The sequence below is a fragment of the Petaurus breviceps genome, unplaced genomic scaffold (genome assembly GCF_028583685.1).
Source record: "Petaurus breviceps papuanus isolate PSGF00001 unplaced genomic scaffold, PetGlider_PUasm1.0 91133, whole genome shotgun sequence".
NCBI lineage: Eukaryota > Metazoa > Chordata > Mammalia > Diprotodontia > Petauridae > Petaurus > Petaurus breviceps.
In genome coordinates, this window is record NW_027187419.1 from 67,888,599 (window position 1) to 67,913,759 (window position 25,161).

At 34.5% G+C, this 25,161-nt stretch overlaps 1 protein-coding gene across 3 annotated transcripts in view; it reads left to right on the forward strand.

The window, feature by feature from the left end:
* The window catches only part of PDS5B (PDS5 cohesin associated factor B), a 234,921-nt gene that overhangs the window by 65,642 nt on the left and 144,118 nt on the right, over positions 1–25,161 (forward strand). For all 3 annotated transcript variants that reach the window (XM_069080647.1, XM_069080648.1, XM_069080649.1), the window contains 6 exons: positions 2,743–2,946; positions 11,494–11,580; positions 11,701–11,798; positions 12,944–13,070; positions 14,991–15,071; positions 22,930–23,070. In XM_069080647.1, the coding sequence (XP_068936748.1) occupies positions 2,743–2,946; positions 11,494–11,580; positions 11,701–11,798; positions 12,944–13,070; positions 14,991–15,071; positions 22,930–23,070 (738 nt within the window). The remainder of the gene's footprint in view (positions 1–2,742; positions 2,947–11,493; positions 11,581–11,700; positions 11,799–12,943; positions 13,071–14,990; positions 15,072–22,929; positions 23,071–25,161) is intronic.

Below are 25,161 nucleotides of genomic sequence, written 5' to 3' on the forward strand. Positions count from 1 at the left end.
GGAACCCAATTTACTTATATTTTAAAGAGAGGCATATAGGACACATAGAGTGCTAGACTTGGAGTCAGAAAGATCTGTGTTTGAATCATGTCTCCAGATATATGCTAGCATTTTTACCCTGGACAAGTCTTTTAATCTCTCAAAGTCTTAGTTTCCTCTCCTGTAAAATGAGGGTGTTGAACTTGATGACTTCCACTATCCTTTCCAGATATAAATCTGCCATCTATCCAGTAAACCCAATAAGGAAATAAGATAGGTAACTAAGGATGAATATAAAGTAGCACATTCTTGTAAGAATAGTTATCAGCAGTGTCTAAGCTGAGAATGAGGTACAGCTGGGGTGTTGAATGCTAGTCAGCAAAAAGGATTTTTAAAGCTATGTTGGGTACAGTAGGAAGATCAAGTGGGATAGTTGCTTGAAGGTTGATGATGCAAAAGTAAATGATTCTTAAGATGATGGAAAGAAGACAAAGCTGATCCCTTGGATTATAAACTGCCATGGAAAAGAGAATTAGCTTTTGATTTACTTTTTTGGCTTTTTCAATTGCTTTTCTATAAAGTGAGAGAGTTGTACAAAATAATCTTTAAAGCTCTTCCAACTCAAAATCTTTAATTCTATGATCAAAATGTTGTTTTCCCAGAATGTGGATGATTTACCATGATCAAGACTCAGTACTTAATACATTCATTCTTGCTATATAGACATTAAAGCCTGTGGGCAATAGTGGCACAGAATGAAAAGACATGGATGAGATTGCAGTCTTTCCCATTTTAGGGCTGATTCCCATTGAGATCACAGATCTATCTACAAAGGAAAGACTGACTTGTAATAGCATATTTATTTTGTTAATTTTCCACGATTTATTTTTTTCCACTATTTAAACTAGCTATTTAGATAAAAATGTAAATTTGTATTTTTTTTAGATATGTACGAGTGTGTTTCACCTTTTCTAAACTCTTTAAAATTTTGTTTTAGATTGTTATTTCATGTTCGTACATATATCATTGGAGGGATCATCACCTTCTTTGACTAAAGTACCGGGCTTATTATTTATGCCAATATCTAATATTTAAACCCATGCTACTACTCTTGTAGCTGCCTGGGTGCCCTCCTGATAATTCTGTAAGTACCCAAACTACTTTTCATCTGAAGGACAACTCTGAAATGGGATGGAGACACCTACTACAAGTTTGGGTCACTTCTGCTTAGGCATGGACTAGTTAGTACATACCTTTTAATATTGTACTGTTTTATCTCTGGACCTGTGATTTCACTGGTGTAGTGAACTTCAATGTGGAAGTGTTGAAGTCTGACAGTTTTCTCTTAATTTAGTCTTAGAGAATTGCCTTAGAGCGTAGAGGTTTAATGACTTGTCCAGGGTTACATATCTTGTATGTGACTGAGGCAGAACTTTAATCTAGGTCTTCTTGACCCCAAGGCCAGCTGTCTCTACATTGTACCATTCTACCTTTCAGCCTTTCTGACATACTTAATACATGTTTGATGTCTCTTAAGTGAAAAATGACCTGATAATACTTTTTGGTTTGCATTTGTTAGCACCACCTAGTGGAAGCCAAGTGGTGGACCTTTTCCTTTTAACTAGAACTAGATAGATAGATAGATAGATAGATAGATAGATAGATAGATAGATAGATATTTGAATATAAAGTTCCTTTAGCTCTGAGATTCTCTTGATGCTTCTCCTTAAGACTATATTCTTTGAGAACAGGGAATTTATTTGCCTTTCTTTTGTATACCTAGTGACCAGAATTATGCCTTATGTAGGGACTTCATAAATGCTGGTTGATGGACTGAACATACACGAAGAACATTACCCTAGCATTGTTTTTATTTTTGTCATTTTAAATAATTATTCTGGGATTAAATTAGATTCGATGTTCCTTTGCTCTTAATGGTATTTCTTGTGTTTTCTAATCCACTTGTTTTATTGTAAGGTGATTCTAGGGAAATATAGTTTTGTGTAGCTTTTTGATTCCCTTTTCTCTGCTACACAAGACCTTGTTATATATTATATTAGGACAAAGCAACATATATATATATATGTTAAAATATATTGTATAAACCAGTGTGCTATTTCTATCAGTGAAGTGGTATGGTAGTTGCCCTTTATGACAAAGGGAATGTGCTTTGGGCATACCTAACCTCTTCACAACCTAGATCTATCACCCACAGATTTCTTTTAATCCTTGTTTTGTGGTTTTAAAAAAATTAGCCCATAAACTTTATTTTGGGGGAAGGTGGGGTTTGACAGTCCAAATAGGAAACTAGATTATTATATTTCATTTTACAGTGCATTATTTTCCTTCCCATTTATTTAAGGAATAAAGATATTTTAAGGTAAAAAAATAGTTATATGTTTTGGAATATGTACTGAGTATTCACAAAAACAAAACAAAGCATAAAACTCTTGGTTCCAGAAGCATAAAATGTTTATGAGTTCTTTCCTCAGTAATCAATGCATGAATCTTAATCTTTTGAACAACCTAAATCATGTTGATGAATTTGAGAGAATTTCTTAAACTTTATTCAGAATTGGAATAATCTGATATATTGTTCCTTTAGTATTTTCTGGAAAGTCCAAATATATTTCATGATTTCTGGAATAAAAAGGGAATGACATATATTGGTTATAAAACAATGTAATCAATGTTTCTTAGCTAAACTGTATTTTACATGAAAAAAAAACTTTCTTATTTGATTGAGCTTTTATTTTTATGTAGATGGTTGTAAAAACTTTCATGGATATGGACCAGGACTCTGAAGAAGAAAAGGAGCTATATCTAAACCTTGCTTTACACCTTGCTTCAGATTTTTTCCTCAAGCATCCCGATAAAGATGTTCGCTTACTGGTGGCGTGTTGTCTTGCTGATATTTTTAGGATTTATGCTCCAGAAGCACCTTATACTTCACCAGACAAATTGAAGGCAAGTATGATATATTTTAAAAACTTCTTACAAGGTTAATGCCATGTTGTAGGTTGTCATAGGTAAGGTCTTTCTGTTAGAAGTTTAGTTGAACCTTTTAATTAAAAAAAAAAGCCATCAGTAGAGCTAATCAGTTTTTGGCCTTTGAGTTGTTTTTATTTCAGGTATGACAGCAACTATCAAAGTAGACGCTAAAAAATTTGATATTTCTTAGAGTGCCATTTTTCTTACAAAAGCTCCTTGTTTTTTCTTTTCTTTTCTTCAATTCTTATTTTGAGAATTGATTCTTTGAGAAGCTTTTTTAGAACCCTAAAGCTAAAACTTATGTTAGTGTTAACATATTACTTCTGTAACTCACTATCAACTACCTCTTAAATTTTTTTTTATTATGAAATAGATCACTAACAAACATGAACATTTCTATTCAAAGGTGTCCAGAAAAATGGAGATTATAGTTGAAACCATGAATCTGTTAGCTTGTATTTTAGAGATAGTAGATAAACACTAGATCTATGATGTCATTGATATAGGATACTCCCTCTATCAATACAGATCAATACCTTCTTCACAATTTATAATAGTCTTTGTCTAGAGCAAAGGTGTCATATATGTGTCCAGCAGTAACCAGATTGTGGTGGTACATTCCTGAGTACAACTTGAACGTAATTAAAATTTAATTGGGAAATATTTAATAAAATAAAAATAAAATAGTACATAAATGATGTTAATAGGTGGTTTTTTCAGTTAATATGTCACCCCCAGGCATCCTTATGTGTGGTTAGTGGCATTGTTTTCATTGAGTTTGACAACACTGGTATAAAGCACCAAAAGGTTAAGTAATTTGCTCATTCCCACAGTCTATATATGTCAGAAGTGGGCCTAGAATCTAGATCTTCCTGACCCCAAGGCTGGCAATCAATCCATGTAAAAATATACATATGTTTGTGTATGTGTATATGTGTAAATAAATATAACATAATTATACCAGTGTTTCCCTAATTGTCTGTGTCTCCTTCTAAAATTTCTTCTGCTCTCTTCTTTTTATTTGAAAATTATTTTATTTATTCTTTTTTTCTAATAACTGTTATTATTGTCCCCATTCCCTTGTCTTCCTAAATAAAGTTCTCTTTTGTTATCAGAAATACAGTCAAGCAAATCCTTCTACTATAATAATCATATATGTCTCAGTCTGCACTAAGAAGAAGAAGGCACTCCTATTTTTAAGTCCTAATTAGTCATGGCATTAATCAGAGTTTTTTTAAGTCTTTCCAAATTGTTTTCTCTAACAATGTTGTGGTCATTGCATAAAGAGTTCTTCTGGTTTTTCATGCTTTTACTCTGTTAATTCAAATAATCCTTTCCATGTATCTCTGAGTCCATTCCTTTCATCATCTCTTATAGCACAATAATATCCTATTATAATTATTTGCCACAATTTGTTGAATCATTCCCCAGTTAATGGGCACTCATACATAGTTGAGGGATAAGTGATGCTATAAGTAGCTTTATTTTTATTTATATTTATTTATTGCTTTTTTGGAGGGGAGAAGGCAGGGCAGTTGGGGTTAAGTGACTTGCCCAAGGTCATACAGCTACTAAGTGTTAAGTGTCTGAGGTTAGACTTGAACTCAGATCTTCCTGACTCCAGGGCCGGTGCTCTGTTCATTGTGCCACCTAGCAGCTCTCTAAATATTTTTAACATGTATCCTTTGTTATATCTTTTTGGGGTATATACCCAGTATATGAGTCAAAGGGTATTTACAGTTGAATGATTTTTAGGGGTAGGGTTCCAAATGGCTTCCTAGAATTATTTCACTAATTTATAGCTACAAACATTAGTTCATTAATATTTCTGTCTTCCCATTGTGCCTCCAACAATTGTCATTTTCTTTTTCTTTCATATTAGCCAATTTAATAGGTCTCAGAGCTATTTTAATTTGCATTTCTCTAGTCAGTAATGATTTAGAACAAGTCTTTTTAAACTTTTTTCATTTGTGACGCTTTCAGCGTTTCTTCATACAATTATAGATAGCTTTGATTACTTTGTCTAAAAACTGTCTGTCCATGTTTTTTTAAATTTTAAAAAAATATTTTACTTTTTGGAGGGGAGAGGGCAGGGCAGTTGGCGTTAAATGACTTGCCTAAGGTCACACAGCTAGTAAGTGTTAAATGTCTGAGGTCAGATTTGAACTCAGGTCCTCCTGACTCCAGGGCTGGTACTCTGTTTACTGCGCCACCTAGCCGGCCCCATATTTAAAAAAAAAAAATCATTTATCACCTGGGGAATCACTAGTATTCTTATATATTTGACTCTATATTCTCTCTCTATAATTCTCAGCATCTTTGAGAAATTAGGCCACAATAAACTTCTGATGGATACATGACCAAGATATAAATAGTCAATTCATAAATAAAGAGTAAAATAGAAGGTGATACCCTTTACAACCCAGGATAAGGGGAGGGTTCTTAACCATGCAAAGGATGGACAGAGGCACAGGAAATAAATAGATATTGACTATATAAACTGACAGATGTTTGTACAAGGAGAGGCAAACATTTAGAATCAGAAGGGGAAAAGTCAAATGGGAAAAATACTCTTCAAATGAAATTTTTCTAATGAAGATTTGATATTTAGGATATACGAATATATAAAAATTAAGAGTCATTCCTCAATGATCAAAGGATACTAATAGGCAAGGAAAAAAATGAAAACTATCAATAACTATATAAAAAAATACTCCAAAACAAAAACCATTAGAGAAATTAAAATAAGAATTCTGGAGAGTAATTTGGAACTGTGCCCAAAGGTCTATAAAATAGTGCCATTTTCTTTCACCCAGTAATTCCACTAATAGGCCTGTATTGTAAAGAGATAAAAAAAAGAAGGGAAAAGGACCTATATGTACAAAAATATAGCAGTTCTTTCTGTAGAGGCAAAGAATTGGAAATTGAGGGATTTGGAGGATAGCTGAACAAGTTGTGGTATACGATTGTGATGGAATACTATGTTATAAGAAATGACAAGCAGGATGCTCTCAGAAAAACCTGGAAAGACAAACATGACCTGATGCAAAGTGAAATGAGCAGAATCAGAAGTTGGTACATAGTAACGGCAATATTGTATGATGTCTAACTCTGAATGACAGCTATTCTTAGCAGTAGTGATCCAAGACAATTCTGAAGGGCTTATTATGAAAAATGCTATCCACCTCCAGAGAAAGAACTGACAGAGTTTAAAAGCAGATGGAAGCATACTTTTAAAAACTTTATTTTTCTTGTTTGTTCTGTTTTCTTTCATAACATGATTAATATGAAAATATGTTTTGCAGGGTATGTATAGCCTGAATTGCTTGCTTTTTTGATGAGGGCAGAGAAGAGGGAGGGAGAAAATTTGACATTGAAAAAAAAAATTTTTTTTTTGCCTTTTTTGGAAGGCAGTTGGGGTTAAGTAACTTGCCCAAGGTTACACGGCTAGTTCTTTTGTGGGTTTGTTAAGTGTCTGAGGCTGGAACTGAACTCGGGTCCTCCTGACTCTGGGGCCTGTGCTTTGCTCACTGCACCACCTAGCCACCCCTGTAATAGAAAATTTTTAAAAATTTGAAAATTGTTTTTACATGTAATTGGGAAAAATAAAATATTAAAGAAACTTATTGTCATATGAAATGTAAGATTCTAATTTCTTTTTGCTTTTTTTTTGGAGGGAGAAGATAGGGCAGTTGGGATTAAGTGACTTGCCCAAGGTCACATGGCTAGTTTTTGTGTTAAGTGTCTGAGACTGGATTTGAACTCAGGTCCTCCTGACTCTAGGGCCGGTGCTCTATTCTCTGTGCCACCTAACTGCCCCAAGATTCTAATTTCTGGTCCTAATTTCTCTCAGACTTCTTTCTTATTTTAACTGCCTTTTCTTTGAGATTGAACCTAGGAATTCTCTTGAATATTCCCTTGTATTTCCACTCCCATATTTTGAAGTTATATTAGCTATTTTAAAATTTGAATGTTTTTTAATAGCATATTAACATGATTGGGTTCTTTAAAACATATTTAGGGGTCATTAGAATGTGAGCTCCTGGTAAAAGACTACATTTTATCTCTTCATCCCTTGTGCCTAGAATAGTGCCTTACACATGATAGACATGTTTTGTATTTTGTTCACTTGAATGAATGAGACATTTAAGAAAACGTCAAAATATCCAGATAGGTTTTCCAAGAAATAATTGAGAGAGAATTTTGTGAAAAATTAAAAACTCTTATAGAATGAAGAAATTTATTTTTAGAGACAGTATCTAAAGCTTTGTGGGGAGACATTTCCTGAAAAATGGAGGAGAGAATTGGGCTTAAGTGATCAAATTGTGCTGCTAAAAAGAATTGAAGGGTTTGATAAACTAGAAATAAAATGAGGAAAAAAGAATTTTGTGAAAACTAAGAGTGATAGCTAACATTTATAAAGTACTTCCAGGATGTCAAAGCATTTTACCTGTTGTCTCATTTGAGTTTCACACGTGATCCATTTCTGCATTTGTGAACTCTGAGATTCTCTTATTAGACCATCTTTTGTCATTCTATCTTTCTCTTTGCCTTAACATCTAACCCTTTTTTTGGTCCTGTGACCCTTCAGACTTACCATCCTTCCCTTTTTTCCCTGGGCCATCACCCTTGTAATATCTCTACTTTCCTCCATTTTCCATTTTGACCTCCTGGGTGAACCAGTTTAACTCTGTGCTGCCCTCTTCTGTCACTTCCCTGTTATTGATCTTACTTTACCAGACTTTAGCCTTGCATTACTTCCGCTATCCCCTGCTCTTGCTCCCATTCATGTGCTAACTGAACGAAACTAGAGAAAAATCACAAAATTTTATTGACTTGGTCCCCTACACGTTGATGTCAGATAATCTTAACTGGATCATCATTTTGGCCAGGCAGTCCTTTATACTTCCCTAATCAATTCACAATCACTATAGGGTCTTTCCCACCCCCCCAAAACTTTTCATTCCTTCTCCACCCTTTGATAACTTTTTCTTCCTACACCCATTCAGCTAAGGACTTTATCTCATATTTTCCTGGAAAACAAAATAAAACAACATTTGAGGCCATTTGCTGAGAGCTGCCTCTTCTTCACCCCTCCTCATCACATATTTCTCAGATACCTTCTGCTACTATCTCTGCCTTCACTCCTGCATCACACAGTATGTTGGTCCTTCCATGCCAAGGCATAATGCCTCTATCATACAAGTGATCCCATTCCATCCTGTCTTCTCCAACAGACTGCCCCCTCTGTCATCCCACTTTCCCCACTTGTCCCTGTCTATTGGTACTTCCATACTACCCACAAACAGAGAGATAGCAAGGTGGGCACAGTGGATAGAGCACTGGGCCTGGTGTCTGGATGACTTGTGTGATCTTGGGCAAATCATTTAGCCTCTGTTTGCCTCAGTTTTCCCATCTGTTTAATTCATTATACATGATTCCTCTTCACTGGACTCTGCTGTCTAGCCAAACTGGATATTCCTCTGTTCCTCACATGAGGCACTCTCACTCTCTCTCTATAACTCTGTCTTTCCATTAGTTATGCCCCATGCCTGAAATGTATACTCTGCTCACCTCTGGTTCTTAGAGCCCCCCCCCTTACTTTGTTTAATTCATTTAAATCTCATTTAAATAGCACCTGCCTCCCAGAGTTGTGAAGATCAAATGAGTTAACATTTGTGAATGTTAGCACAGTGTACAGCCTAGTACATAGTGCTTGATAAATGCTTATTTCCTACCTTTCTTCCTTCTTAACTACATACCCATGACTTCTCAATCCTTAAAAAACCCTTACTTGATTCACTCATCCCAGTTAGTTTTTCCTGCCATATCTCTCCTCTTTGTGGCTAATTTCCTTGAGAAGACTGTAATCAATTTGATGCTTCTATTTCTTTTCGCTTTACTCTCTCAAGTGCCTACAATCTGGTTGTAGGTCTGGTCTCATCATTTAACTGAAAATGCCCTATTCAAAAGTTACCAGTGATCTCTTAACTGCTAAATGTGATGGCCTTTTCTCAGTCCCCATCCTTCTCTGCAGTCTTTGACACTGTTGATCACCCTCTTCTCCATAATATTCCCTTCTCTCTAGGTTTTTGTAGTACTGCTCTCTCCTGGTTCTTCTATATGTCTGACCACTCGTTCTCAGTCTCCTTTACTGGATATTCATATAGGTCATGCCTGATAAAGGTGGGTGTTTCCCAGCACTCTATCCTGGGCTCTCTTTTCCCTGTATACCATTTCAGTTGGTGATCGCATCAGTTTTCATGAATTCAACTATTCTTTCTGTGCTCTTGACTCTCAGATCTACTTACTTAACCCTGATCTCTCTTTTGACTTTTTGTCTGACACCTCCAAATATCTATTGACTTTCCTGATCTGGATATCCTATAGATGTCTTAAACTCAATGTATCCAAAACAAAATTCATTTCCTTTCCCCCCAGAACTCTCCCCTCTTCTTTACTTTCCTATTATTTTGAGGCCACCACTATCCTCCCAAACACCCAGGGTTGAAATCTTGTCATCTACAACCCCACACTCTTCCTTTCCCCTCACATCCAATTAGTTACCAAGACCTGTTGATGCTATGTTCATTACATCTCTAGAAACCCTCCTCCCACCCCACTTTCCCTCACTCCTGTCCTTTTGCATTGGTGTAGACCTTTATTACCTCAAGCTTTAGGCAATTTCAGCAACTTATTGGTTAGTGTCTGTCTGTCTGAAGTCAGTTCCCTTTCCAGTTCATTCTCATCCAGCTGTGGAAGTGATTTTCATAAAGTAAATGTCTGTGTAACCCCCTTTCCTCAAAAAACTATTGGGTCTGTGTTACCTCTGTGATTAAATATATGATCTTGTGTTTGCCTCATAACCTGGTTCCTTCTTACCTTTTTAGTTTTCTTATGTATTGTTTCCCTCCATTTATTCTACTACCCAGTAACACCAATCTCCTTTCTATTCCTTGAAAAAAATACTCTTATGTCCTGACTCTGTATTTTCATGGTCTGCTGCTCATCCCTGGAATCCTCTCCTTCCTTTTCCCCATGTCTTGTTTTCCCTGGCTTCCTTCAAGTCTTAGCTAAAAATCCCTATAACATGCTTCCACAAGAAGCCTTTACTTGTCCTCCTTAATATTAAGTGGTTTTGCTTTGAAATTACCTCTAGTTTTTCCTGTAAATGTCTTGGTTTTGTACTTAGTTCTTTGCATGCTGTCCACCCTCATTTGATTATGAGCTCCTTAAGACCAGGGACTGTCTTTTACCCTTTCTTTATATTTCTAGCACTTAGGACAGTGTCTAACACATTTAAATGCTTGTACACTTGACAAGTCAAGAGGGATCTACTTGTGAATTGGGTATTATAGAATTATCATATGCAGTCTACAGATGAGGAAATTGAAGAATAGAGAGGTTAAGTGTCTTGCCAGTGTCCAGTATCAGAGGTGAGATTTAAATGAATTAAATAAAATTAGGGGCTCTATGAGCCAGAAGTGAGTAGGATGTGCATTTCAAGCATGGGGCATGGTTAATGGAAAGACACAATTATAGAGAGAGAGTGCCTTGTGTGAGGAACAGAGGAATATCTAGTTTGGTTAGACAGCAGGGTCCAGTGAAAAGGAATCATGCATAATGAAATTGGAAGGATGGGATTGGAACCCAGTGGGAAAGGATTTAAAAGCCAATCAAAAGAATTGATAAATTATCTAGAGGTAATAAAACACAGCTGTGGCATATTGAAAGGGGAGTCATAGTCAGACTCTCCTCATTTAAGAAAAATCACTGTTATATCTATGTGAAAGATGAATTGAAGGGGGAAAAGGCCTCAGTTAGATGGTCATTACAGTCACAGAGGTGAGGAGTGATGAGGGGCCAACTGAGTAATTTAAGGGAGGAAGATATGAGAAATACGGAAATAGACATGGTGAGATTTGACAACATATTCTTATGTACAGTATCTCCCTTAGGACATAATAGAATCGATGAGAGAGACAGTGTGGAGAGAAATTAGAGGAGAGCAGAAGACACAGCATTGTGGTACATCCAGAGGCAGTGGGGCATGATATAAATGATGAATATAAAATTTATAACCTGTATGTAAAGTTTCTCAAATTGATTATATTCCTGTAGTCCTCCAGGATTAATTTGTTGGTATTATTAAGTTTTATGATATAGCAGTCAACTTTCCCACCTTTTTTATTTTTATGAGTTTCTTTCAATTATGAGTTTTTTGGTTTTGTATAATTTGTTTGGTCAAGTGACATGCCTTCCCATATTTATAACATCTGTTACACGAATACACAATGAAAAGTTTTGCTTTACTCTGTGACAGTATTAAGAATTTATTGTTTCATATAAAAGTGAATTTCTTATTGGTTGTCTTTGCCTAGTTCTGATTTGTTGCCACTTATGTTGTCATAGCTCTGATGTTTTTACTTAGTTCATACTATATATATAAAAAGTGAGTACTAGGACTTGGTCTTTATTTGGTGTGTAATTAACTGAACTTTTATTCATGTTACTTTTTTAAAGGATATATTTATGTTTATAACAAGACAACTGAAAGGATTAGAAGATACAAAAAGTCCGCAGTTCAATAGATATTTTTATTTACTTGAGGTGAGTAATATTTTGTATTTTTCACTTTTATTGCTAAAACATTTTTTCTCACTAGATCTTTATATTTTGAATTTTTATAATTATATTTTTCTTTCCATGTTTTCTACTCTTCAATTTTAGAACATTGCATGGGTCAAGTCCTATAACATATGCTTTGAATTAGAAGATAGCAATGAAATTTTCACACAACTTTATAGGACCTTATTTTCAGTCATAAAGTAAGTTAATTTTATTTGTTGTCTTTTTATCTCAAGATATGATTTTTATTAGCTCAATTGGATGCTATGTTTCATATCGAAAACAAGTTTTAAAAGTCACAAATTCTATAGGTTTTATGTTGAAGTAATTTAGGCCATTATTAAGTTTTTGTTAATTAATAAAATATTATTATTTAATATAATTATTAGGCCATAATTAAGTTCATAGGTAAATTGTTCAACTATGTTGATGAAACATAATAGGTGTGGGAGAGTTGTAAATTTATTTTAGTGCTCTGACTAGTGTATAATTAAAGTAAAATTCTTCTGATACCAAATTCAATGAAGGAGGATCATCAGAGTAGTTAATAGGTCAAGAGCTTTTCTCTACGTAACTGTTGACATGGTAGTCATAGTTGTAGTAGAAGAAGATGATGAATCAGTGGGTTCTAAGTATCCCATTGAAGGATGAATTGGAATCTATATATTCCTGTGATTCCTTGGTTCCTTTAATTTGTCTTGTTTGCTTGGGGATGACTTATCTGTTTTAACATAATGTAGCTTTATTATAATGATGGTCTTGGGATCCAAGTGATAAGCTTTAGTTAGAGTTGAGGCTGCCAAGGCCCAAGTTCATCTGGCACTTGTTTTTTGTAACTTCATTGATTGAACCTTTCTGAATGACATTAGGTTTTGTTCCTGACTAAATCCCATGTCATAGTAAATAATGCTTTTGTATTAAGTTAAATGAAGTATAGTTTTTCAGTCTAATGCTTTAGAAAATGATATAGTACATTCCAAAGCCAATGTAAATAATTTCGGATTACTTATTATTTTAAATTATTTGCCATTTTTCCATTAGTGTGGTTAGTTGAGGGCTGAAGGATTTTTAAAATTATTATTATTAGAAATGATTTGCTAGACTGCATTTTGTAAAAACCATTTACCTTCTAAATTTTCACATTGTATAGAATATTTGATCATAATATAAATTGATAAGTTCACTGCTTTGGTGATAATACTTCAAAACACAGGAAGGGATATAAAAGCCTTACAGCCTATTGTATTGTTTTATAAAATATAATGCTTGTCATCACTCTTATGAGTAAATTGTTATCTGCTGTGGTAATCCACTAAAAACATTAAATCTCTTTCTCTTATTTTAGCAATGGCCACAATCAAAAAGTTCACATGCACATGGTGGACCTGATGAGCTCTATTATTTGTGAGGGAGATACTGTTTCTCAAGAGCTTTTGGATACAGTTCTAGTAAATTTGGTGCCTGCCCACAAGGTAAGTAGAAACATGTTATTCATTTAACTTAACAAAACTTTTGTTAATTGTGTACTGTGAAGAAAGCATTGTGTTAATTGTGGGCTTTACAAATACAGTTATTTGTCCTCTCAAGGAGTTTACATTCTAGTGAAATTATGAATATAAATCATTTTAAATACGTGATCACATTTGTGCCCGGAATCTGATATGTTGAAAAAAATGACATCACTCCATATAAATTAGTTTATTGTTTATAAATATTAACATTCATAATTTTATGGAAGTGTTATGGTTTTAGTATTCCTTAAATAGTAGATAATTAAGATAGTAACTAAAATCTTAGTATGTATTTATCTATCCATAGATGCTGTTTTTCATTGAATTATCTTGACATCTTAGTAAGAAACAATGTATAAATTTTATTTCAAGACTTTTTTTGTGGTTTTGAAACTCTTGTGTCATTTTGTGTTATATAGGCCTTATATGTATTCTAGCTTAATAATGAAATAGATTTTGAGATAGAGTAATAGGAATATTGGGAACCTCTTGGATGAGGAAACTACCTCTTCCACTTTATACCTTTCTGCACCCTTTCTATAACTTCTAGTCTCAGAGAATTGTCTCAAGAACTGACAGTTAAAGCAGTTAAAGTTATTTTTATGAGTCCTATATATTAATATATAAGAACAATATATCAGAGGGGTGAAACATTTAAGATGGAGAAAAAGAGTTTTTTTGGTGGAGGAGGGGAAGTTTACAGAGGAGAGTCTAGAAATCCGTATATATTTGCTACAAAGACTTTGGCTTCCATTAAACAGTTTTTTAATAAAATTAGCACCCAGTCCAACGTGAAGGCAATTCTTCTTGGTTTGGTATTCAACTTTGTTATTTCAAGAAGATGTTTCTTCTGAGGGTTGGCTCCTTTTTTAGATCTGAATCAGAGTTTAACCTTTACTTGTGAAGAGGCTAGACGACTTCCAAGGTCCTGTCCAATTCTAAATCTAAGGTTTGTTCTCTCCCTAGTTTATTTATTAGTATTAGATTCTAGAACTAGAAGGGTTAAAAAGAAGCAGATTTTGTTTCTGGAAATGGAAGAATCTTAAAGAAAAAGAATATGAATGGGTAAAAGATCTAGCCATTTTTGTACTGGAATTTTGTACAGGAATTCAGATTGTGTGAGTAAATAAGGTAGTGTAAGTTTGTGAAAAGATCATTGAACTAGGAGTCAGAAAATCAAAGTTTTAGTTCCACTGATGACACCAGCTTTGTAAATTCGGACCAGTCATTCATTTCCTTACTCTATTTTTCATTCATAAAATGGACATTCAGTATTAGATGTAGGGATATATGTAAAAGGGCTCTGGAAACTCTTTAGTATCATGCAAATAGTTATTATGGGGGTGGTGTTCAACAGCTGTACAAACGTTAAATGCCTACAAAGTGCATGACGTTGTGATCAGTCCTGGGTCTTGCCTCTCAGGGAGCTTGGCACAGAAGTAGAGTGGTAGAGAAGTATCTGTCACAAAGTATGTTATTTTGTCTTTGTCTTTGAAGTAAACTTATCTTAATATTTTTGTTTTGTAAATTTCATATCAGCTATTAAGTTCAACCCTCAGATCTACACATGGGGCAGGTAGGGGGTGAAGTGAATAGAGCACTGGGTTTAGAATCAGGAAGACTCTTCTGTATGAGTTCAAATCAGGCTTCCAGCTTTTATTAGCTGTGTGACCCTGGGTGAGTCACTTCATCCTGTTTGCCTCAGTTCCTCATCTGTAAAACGAATTGGAGTAGGAAAAGGCAAACCATTTTCAGTTTATCTTTGCCAAGAAAACCTCAAATGGGGTCACACAGAGTTGGACATGACTAAAAAACAACTGGACTGCTTTTTAAAATGTTAAATAAATAATTAGAGGTGTTTGTTACATTTATATTTTTCAGAATTTAAACAAACAAGCATATGACCTGGCCAAGGCTTTACTGAAGAGGACAGCTCAAGCTATTGAACCCTATATTACCAATGTAAGTTCTGAGTATAGTTTGTTGTCAGTTAATGTAGATAGTAGTATTAAAATTTTAACAAATAACTGAAACAATATATTTCCTTTTTTTCCCTATTTAAAGAAATCATTATTTGGTTTCACTTTTTTTTTTTTATAAATCATCTTGTTCCTAATCTTACTGATGACTTCGATGATTTATGTGTACTTTTTCTCCTTAGTGAGAACTAGAGTTAATTGACAAATATTTATTAAGATACTTACCATTTGCAAAGTAATATAGCAGTTCTTGCCCTCAAGGAATTTTCCTTTTTCTTAGTGGTTATAAACACTAAGTAAATAAAGTAATACAAAGTATTTTTGAAAGAGAGTGCTCAAAACAGGTACAGGGATATGTATAGCTTTGTATAGAAGGTGGTACTTGAGATGAAGTGTGTGAAAGAATTGGATTTAAGTGAGGGAGGGCTGTGCCAAGTCACCAACCTCACTTTCTCCTCTGGTGTCAACTAGGCCCAGTGGCAAGATATAGATTAGGACAAGTGGAAATGACCCCTTGTGCAAAGGTCAAAGGGAATGTTCATTAAAATGTTGTGAATGGGAAACATGCTAGTTTGACTGAAATGAATGGTTTGTGACAGGAAGTAGAATGAGATAAAAGTGGAAAGGTAGGTGTAAGCCATTTTGTGGAGAACTTTTAAGTGCCAACATAAGGTTTTTAAATTTTATCCCAGAGGTGATATAATGTTGTTGGAGATACATGGAAAAAGGCATGGCATGCACTTGAACCATCTAGGTAACTTTTTTTTTTTAAGCAATTGGGGTTAAGTAACTTGCTCAAGGTTACATGGCCAGTTATTTCTGGGTGTGGTGCTAAGTATCTGAGCCCAGACTCAATCCTAGGTCTCCTGACTCTGGGGCCAATGCTCTTCCTCACTGCGCCACCTGGCCACCCCTAAGCAATTGGGGTTAAGTAACTTGCTCAAGGTTACATGACCAGGTGTTTCTGGGTAGGTGCTAAGTATCTGAGCCCGGACTCAATCCCAGGTCTCTTGACTCTGGGGCCGGTGCTCTTACTATGCCACCTGGCCACCCCCATCTAGGTAACTTCTTACCTAAAAAAAAGTCCTAATAAGACACCCCTAAAGTAGTCTCCTGACTTTTACACAAATGTTTTCACCATGCGGGGAGTACACTACTTTCAAAAGCAGGCCATCCACATTGTCATAGTTCACATTGTTAGGAAATTATTCTTTACTTGAAGCTAAAATTTGCCTTTTTTTCAAGTTTGAGTTCTGCTCTGCCCTTTGGGGCCAAACAGACTAAGTCTATTCTCTTTTTCACATGAGAGCCTTTTGAGTGCTTAAAGACAGATTATCATGTTTCCCTTGAGTTTTTTCCTTCTCTGGGCTAAATATTCCTACTTCCTTAAGCTGATCTTCATAAAGCATTATCTCATCTTAACCACTTTTCAACCCGTTTTTTACTTGTGAAATTTAATTTTTTAACTCAGTTTTTGATCCCAGGTGTAAAATGTTATTTTTATCTTTTATTAAATTTCATTTTAGTAGATTCAGCCCAATTTTCTAGGCTGTTAAGATATTTGGATCCATACTCCATCAGTCAGTATGTTATTCCCCACTTAGCCTTAGTTTTGTGTCTGTACATTTGATAACCATGCCATACATACATATTGAATGTCTAGTATGTACAAAGTAGGGCAGCTGGAGACACAGTGGATAGAGTGCTGGGCCTGGAAACAGGGAGACTCATCTTCCCTGAGTTCAAATCTAGCTTCAGAAACTTACTGACTCTGTGACCCTGGGCAAGTCACTTAATCCTCCATTTCTTCATCTGTAAAATGAAAATTGTGGCAAGGATATATTATTTCCTTGGTTGAGGCAGATTGTCGTCCATCCATAACTTTGTAGATGATCTTAAGAGAGTTGCCTAGGCTCAGAAATATTAGGTAATCCTAGCCATGTAGCTAATAATTGTTTGAGTGAGGATTTGAATTCAAGTTTTCTCTGTTCCAAGTCCAGTGCAATTCATGATCACATTTCTTTATAATTCAAGGTAAAATAATAATGACAACCGATATCCCAAAGTGTTTACAAAACACTTTAAATCCACTATCTTATAACACCTTGTGAGCTAGACAGTGCATCTGTTATTATTCAGCTGTACTCAGATAAGGAAAACAACATTTGTGTTGTAGCCAAGTAGGAATGAGATGAGGTAACATTGTACAGTGGAAAAGTACTAGTCTGGAAGCTGGGAGAATGGAGTTTAAATCCTAGCTCTAGTACTTATGAGGTATGTGATCTGAGGTAAGTCACAATCTTCCTGAGCCTCAGTTTCCCATAAAATAAAGGAGCAGATAATTTCCAAGGTCATTTCCAGCTGCCCTCTCCAAGTCATTGATAAAAAGGTTAAATAGTACAGGACCAAGCAGAGCATTTCACTGAAGATCTCCTACCAAGTTGACATGGAACCGTTAATGGCTACTCTGAGTCAAATCATTTAACCATTTCTAAATTTATTTAATTGTGTTCTTATCTAGTTCATATCTTCTATTTTTTCCCAATAATGGTGTGAATTACTTTACTCAACACTTTGCTAAAATATTGTATTTACCATATTTCCCATATCTGCTAATTAATAGTTTTCAAAAAAGAAAGTTAGTTTTCCATAGTTAAGCTGTGCTGGCATTGTGATCATTGCTTCCTTTCCCAGATGTTTTCTAGTTATCTCTTTAATAATATGTTTATAATTTTTCTAGGAATCAATTCATATCCACTGGCCAACTTAAGAGACATGTGTTGTTATTATTGTTTAGTTGTGTCCTACTCTTTGTGACCCCTTTTTGGGGTTTTCTTGGCAAAGATATTGGAGTGGTTTGCCATTTCCTTCTCCAGCTCATTTTACAGATGAGGAACTGAGGCAAACAGGGTGAAGTGACTTCCTGGGGTCAAAAAGCTAGTAAGTATTTGAGATCAGATTTGAACTCATGAAGTTGAATCTTCCTGATTTCCAAACCCAGTGATCTATCCACTTTGTCACCTGACTGCTCTCATGGGACATGCAATTCAAGGGAAATAGAAGACCTTTTAACTTGAGTGTTAACTTGAGTGACTGGAAGGATCGTAGTGCTGTCAGCAGAAATAGGAAAGTTTTGAACATTCATAGCTTTAAGGGAAATGTGATTTCTGTTTTGGACATACTGAGTTTGCGATGCGTATTGGAGCCCAGCAGACAAAATGAACCAAGAGTCTCAGGAGGGATGTTAGATTTGCGCAAATATACATGTTGAAGTTGTCCATAGAGGTGATCATTGAAATTAAGCCAATTGAAGTAGTCACAAAAAGTATAGATTAGGATTGAACCTTGAGGAATGATTGTAAATATGTAAAATATATATAGAATGGAGGAGGATATGATATTGATCCACTGAAGGAACATAAGAAGTAGTCATAAGGAAAACGTCAAGAAAAAAATGGTATTATGCAGACTCAGATGAACATTTGTAATTCTTTTCCTTCTCCAAAAAAGGAGACATTTATTTTTTAGTATTCATTTAAGAATTTTTTTGAGCTCCAAATTCTCTTCCTCCCTGTCACACATCTAGAAAGCAAGCAACATTATAGCAGTTATACATGTGAAGTTATGGAAAACATTTCCATGTTAGCTAGCTGTGTTGTAAAAACAAAAAACAAATCGTAAAAAGCAAGAAATACAAAGAAAGTGAAAAAAAGTATGTTTCTATCTGTATTCAAGTGTTCATCAGATCTCTGTGGAGGTGGACAGTGTAGTTCTTTTTCTAAAGAAATTTATTTATAGTGTTGTAAAGGGCAAATAAAAGGGGCCAGGTTATTAATTGCTACTGATAATTAAAGTGTGATAGAAGGGAAGCTAGGGCAATAGAAATAAGTAATTATGTATTTGGATCTACCAGAAAGATTTCTTTTGAAAACCTTATTTTCTGATTTGTGAAAAAATTTGAATGAAGGGTAACCCTTTTAGTTGTTTTGTAACTTACTGCCACATAGTAATAAAAATTTAACTCTGGAGTTAAGAGAATTTTGTTTAAGTTTATGCTCTAACGTTTACTTGCTCTGACCTAGGGCTGATTATTTTTCTTATCTGTACCATGGGGATAATCATATTTCTAATATTTCCTTATTTGGCTGTGAGGATCAGGTAAAAAATAAAATAAAGTCTAACTAAAATAAATGCTATATAAATGTCAGATATTGTGAAAAACTAGTAAAGATGATCTTACAATTATGGATCTTTTTTTTTTTTTTTTCCATTATTCACCTTTTTGTTGTTGTTGTTGTTGATAAATCTGCCCAGTTCCATTTTACTCTGGGTAAAAACAACTTTATGTGTTTTCTCATTTCCTAACTTCATCTTCCTGGCCTTTGAATTACTACTTTTCTATGACAGTGGTCCCCCACAATAAAACAGTTCATCTTCTTTTTGTGGCTGTTGATTTAAAGTGAAATTTCTCTTACAAAGTCATGAATTCTTTTTTTTTTTTGCTTTTTGGAGGGGGAAGGCAGACCAGTTGGGGTTAAGTGACTTGCCCAAGGTCACATGTTTAGTAAGTGTTAAGTGTCTGAGGCCAGATTTGATATTCGGTCTTCCTAACTCCAGGACTGGTGCTCTATTCACTGTGCCACCTAGCTGCCCCCAAAGTCATTAATTCTTGATAATTGCTGTTGATAATTAATACAGGAAGGGAAAATTCATATTGACCATTTCTTTTGACTAGGAGGTATATTCTATTACAAAATCTAAGCAAGTTCTAAGCTGTTTCTACATGAAATGCAAAATGAATAAGTATAAGCCCTTCCTAGTCACAAGTACCTCATAGTAACACTTAAATAGCTATGTGACCTATAGCAAGTCAGTTAACCTCTCAGCTTCTGTTTTTTCTACTGTTGTAGAATTATTTACTCTAACCAGATAAACAAAGCACTAATAGGTAACGTTTGTATAGCTAAAATATTTTTCTCAAGAAACTTTGTGAGAAATGTAGTTCAATTATTATTTTCCCTTTACAAATGAGGAACCTGAACATCAGATTGATTGATTAAGTGGTTTTTAATTCTGTCACATTTCAGGTAGGACAGAACTCTAATCCAAGTCTGACTCAAAACTAAGTGTTCTTTATACTTCACTATACTATCTCTTATTGTATTGACTCTGGGAGCCATTCTGTGTTCCATAGAAATAGTTTTTAGGATGTTATTCTCAACCATATGCTGTCGTTATGAATTCCAAGGACTTGACAAAGTTCTTTAGGTAAATTGAAATTTGCCACATATTTCTTGTACTATTACTTTAGAGTTGGGTTTAGCAATCAGTCTAACAGTTGTATTCCTTTTATAATAGGTTATCTATATTATCATAATTACATTGATCATAAGACCTTAGCATGACATCCTTTTGGGAAGAAAGAGGTCTGTTGTTTTTTACTTTAAAAATACAACAACCTAAACCTTATTTTCATGTAGTCTTTTGGTTAATATTTATAATTTTGGTGGTGTAAGAAGGTAGTTACTATTTTAAGTAACCCCTTCTAGTATAGGAAAATCTGGATTTACATAAAGGCAAATTAGAAGTTGTCTGTTTTACAAAATAATTTCTTTTTTTTTTTTTTTTTTTTTTAGTCCTTTGACTTTGTTTCAATATTTCTTGTCTCCTAGGGGCAATTCTAATTTTCAAACACAGTTTTTTTGTTTTTTTTTTGGCTATACCTTGACATTTTCCCCCCAAAAGCACTATGTTTGTTAGAGTCACAGAGCATATGGGGAAAATTGGGTTGGTGCACAAAAATAAAATACTTTGTAACATCTTTTAGAAGAAGTTTAGGAACCTAATAAAAATAGTAACATTTTCATACATGTTAAATGATTAAGAAATAATTAGATACTGCAATGATTGGTCTTGTGCTGCTGCTCAGACTACGCCCTAGACAGTTATGAAAGCAAGAAGTTGGGCAGGCCACAACTTTCTCGGAGGCCATGGCCTAAAGCGAAGGGAAGAAAATGTGAATGGGGGTGAGGATGGTGTAGACCAGACTCTCATAGTTTCTACTGCATTCGAAGATAAATAAGAAATGACATTTTATCTTTACAGAGACCTAAAATTTACTTGTGAAAGTGGGTAGTGGAAGGGTTAAAGCCTGTTAGTTATTGTGAAGTGGTACAGTAGTCTGCAGTCTTGATATTTCTTGTAGGAAAAATAAAAAAGAAGTAAACTTGAAATTTGAATTCTGCTCATGGTGTTCCCTAATTGTTATTAGTTGTGTTGGAACAAATTTGCATTTTTTTAACATACAATAGTACAACTGACTGTTCTGTTAATTAGGTTAGATTTTCTAACTCTTGTACTAAGCTGTTAATTCTTCCAGTTATCTCCATAACTCTCATTTCTTTTCCAATTCTTGACTCTAATCTTCTCATTTAATTTATAAACTCATTTTTAAAAATTCGTGCTTTTATAGGAATTGTAGAGTACTTTGGCCAGGCTGTGTTTTTCTTTGAGGCTTTGCTTTTTAATGTTTTGGAATCATTTGTGTCTTTGGTGGCCTTGGTATTACAGTAACTTTTTTCATAGGAGACTTTTTGTTTGTGTGTATTTTTGTTTTTATTTATTCATCCTTGTAGTCTTTATTTTCTGAATTGGAATTTTGTGTTAGAGCCAAATTCTGTGGACCATTGGAAGGAATGCTGGGGTCTTGGATGGTTCTAGTCTCTATTACCTGGAGTCCTGCCATGGCATTCTCTGTGTATTGAGAGCTGTGTCCTTCAAGACTCAGAGGGACAACTCAGACTAGGGAGCTTAAAACTTTTGGTGGAATCTAAACAGTTTGATTTAGGGTGAAGTTTTATAGGTTCCCTTCTGAACTGAACTTTCTAGGCTCCAGAGCCTGATGTGGGTCAAGTGCAGACTTGAGTAGAATTGTTTATCCAGTTACTGACCCCAAGTCCTATTAGCTGCAAGAATGCATATAGGCAGAGAGACAGAATTAGAGAGATCAGTGACAGAATTCTGGTCTACCTTTGTTGCATAATTTCTGCACTGGTCAGAAATTAATAATCATGGGGTAGAAAAGCGATCCCTGATGGTTTCTCTTTTGATTTTGTAATCTTCACAGGGTCTAACATTCTTCTTAGATCTTTGTTGTAGTAGTTGAAAGGAAGGCTGGGTTGTACAGCTTCTTCCTAGTCATACATCTTTTGATGACTAGGAATTAAATATAGTAAGCTGCCTAAGTACATTTGAAGTAAAATTTTCAGTTTTTCTTTTGAAGGAGATGGCATATATACACCGAATTAATACATAATATCAGAAAGCATATTTAAAGAAGATACAAAGTAATTTGTGAGTTTACATGGTATCAGGGAAAATTTCCCAGAGGAGAAGACATTTCAATTAGGTTTGAAAGGGTGGATAAGTATGTGGGAGGGTATTCCAGGCATTGGGAATATCCTGAGTAAAGGCAATAGAGATATTGTTTTAGGTTTGTCTGTATAGTGAATGGAAAGTACATTCGTTTGCTTATTAGCATATAGAAGATGGAATATAGGTAAGGAAATAACATGGGAATGCATTGTTGATAAATACATATGCACAAATGACGTAGACATTTTATGTAAATATTTACACGTCCAGATCTGTATGAAGGCCTTCGTGAAAAATCTTAGTCATCTGTAGACCCTTGTTCAGCAAGTGTTTGGAAACCCTCTAAGTACTTATGAACTTTGTATAATTTAGTATGAAATAATAAAATGTGATTTTGAAATAAAATAAGTAGGAAATGTAGTTTTTTGTGTGTTTGTAATGCTGACATTATTTTATTTTCTTTCAAGTTCTTTAATCAGGTTCTTATGCTTGGAAAGACATCTATCAGTGATCTATCAGAGCACGTCTTTGACTTAATACTGGAACTCTACAATATTGACAGTCATTTGTTGCTATCTGTTTTACCACAGCTTGAATTTAAACTAAAGGTAACTGCATTCTAAAAATTGTATTTGAGTTAGTTAGGCATTTCTTAGTTTTTGTATTTTAAAAATATATCCTAATATAAAATAGTTTTTTTCTTTAGACTTAAATCTTATAACAAATATCTGATAAAAATTGTATTTAAAAAATGTTTTAGATGGCTTAAAATAAATAAATACATTGCTTCCATTTCTGGATATAACTTCCCCTCCCCTCTCTGCACACCAGCACCAAGTCCAACCAGACAAAAATCAAAACAACAGTTTTTTGAGCCTTTCTTTGTAAGAAACCAAAGGTAAGCAAGAACAAACCCATGTAGTAGCTACATCTAAAAGTGATTGTGACATTTTGTACCTCATTAATACCCCTGCTTTCTATCAAAAGAAAGGTACTGTTTTCTTTTCTCCATGGACAAGGAAAGGAGGGAAGAATCTTCAACAGTGTTGATTGCTACAGGGAGGTCTGGTAAGACCAGAATTGTAAAAAGGCCATTAGATTTATCCACACTGTCAGACTTGGAGAGAACAGTTTATTTGGCTTTTTTGGGATGGAAGGGCTTAAGAAGTGAGTTGGAGTTGGGAAAATGTAGGCAAAAATACAAAAAGGAGAAAAAGTAGCTTAGAAGACCAAGTGGTAAACTTCGCTTCAGAAATGGATTCCTGAAAACTAGACTAGACCAAATAAATCAATGATTTTGAGACAACAAAGAATTATTCAGACCAAATTGAAAGATTGAAAAAAAAAATAGAATGAAATAAAAGGTCTGATATATATATATAAACAATAACTGATCTGGAAAATAGACCAAGGAGAGAACATTTAAGAGTCATGACTCCATGAATACTTAGAATACTACTTCCTTACCCCTCAAAAAAAAATTGGAAACTTTTCAAATATATATATATATATTTTTTTTTTCTTTTTTTGTACATTTAATTTTTTTCTCAATTAAATGTAAACAAAAAATTGTAACATTTAAAATTTTATTTTGAATTTCTATATTCTTTCCCTCCCTTCCTCTCCATGCTCCTTCTTGAAAGGGCAAGCAATTTGATATAGATTATATATGTGCGCTCATGCAAAACGTCTTTATATTACATGCTGCAAAATAAAATACACATCAAAAAAACCAAGAATAATAAAGTAAAAAAAAAGGATGCTTCAATTTGCATTAAAATTCTATCAGTTCTTTCTCTGGAGGTAGATGGTAATTCTTCATCATAAGTCCTTTGGAATTGTCTCAGATCATTGTACTGCTAAGAATAGCTAAGTCATTCACAGTTGATCATCATACAATATTACTGTTACTTTGTACGGTATTCTCCTGGTTCTGTTCACTTTACTTCACATGAGTTCATGTAAGTCTTAATAGTTTTCTCAGAAAGTACGGTAGTACTCTGTCACTATCATATATCACAACTTGTTCAGCCATTCCCCAGTTGATGAGCATCCCCTCAATTTCTAATTCTTTGACACCACAGAAAAACTTTCGTAAACATTTTTACACATATAGGTCCCTTTCCTTTTCCTTTGATTTCTTTGGCATATAGACCTAGTAGTGGATATTACTGGGTCAAAGAGTATATGCACAATTTTATACCACTTTGGTTATAGTTCCATATTGCTCTCCAGAATAGTCACATCAATTCACAACTCCACCTACAGTGCATTTGTGTCTCTGTTTTTCTACATCCCATCCAATATTTGTCATTTACCTTTTCTGTCATTAGTCAGTCTGATAGCTGTGAGGTGGTACTTCGGAGTTGTTTTAATTTTTATCAAACATAATATAAATACTTTTTATGTGTAGAACATCCTGTTAGGAATTTGGAAAAATGTGACATAGTTCTTTCTTTCATGGGGCTCAGAATTACAGAAGGGTTCGCTTGGCTGTCTAGTTTATAATCATTCATCTCTTAACTCTTTATTATTTTTTGTGAGGACTTGCAGTTTCATTGGTGTAGGGAATTCCTAGTGAAGAAATTTTCTTTTTTTTTTTTTTTAAGCAGGTGGGATTAAGTAACTTGCCCAAGGTTAACACAGCCAGTTTGTGTGTGTGTGTGTGTGTGTGTGTGTGTGTGTGTGTGTGTGTGTGT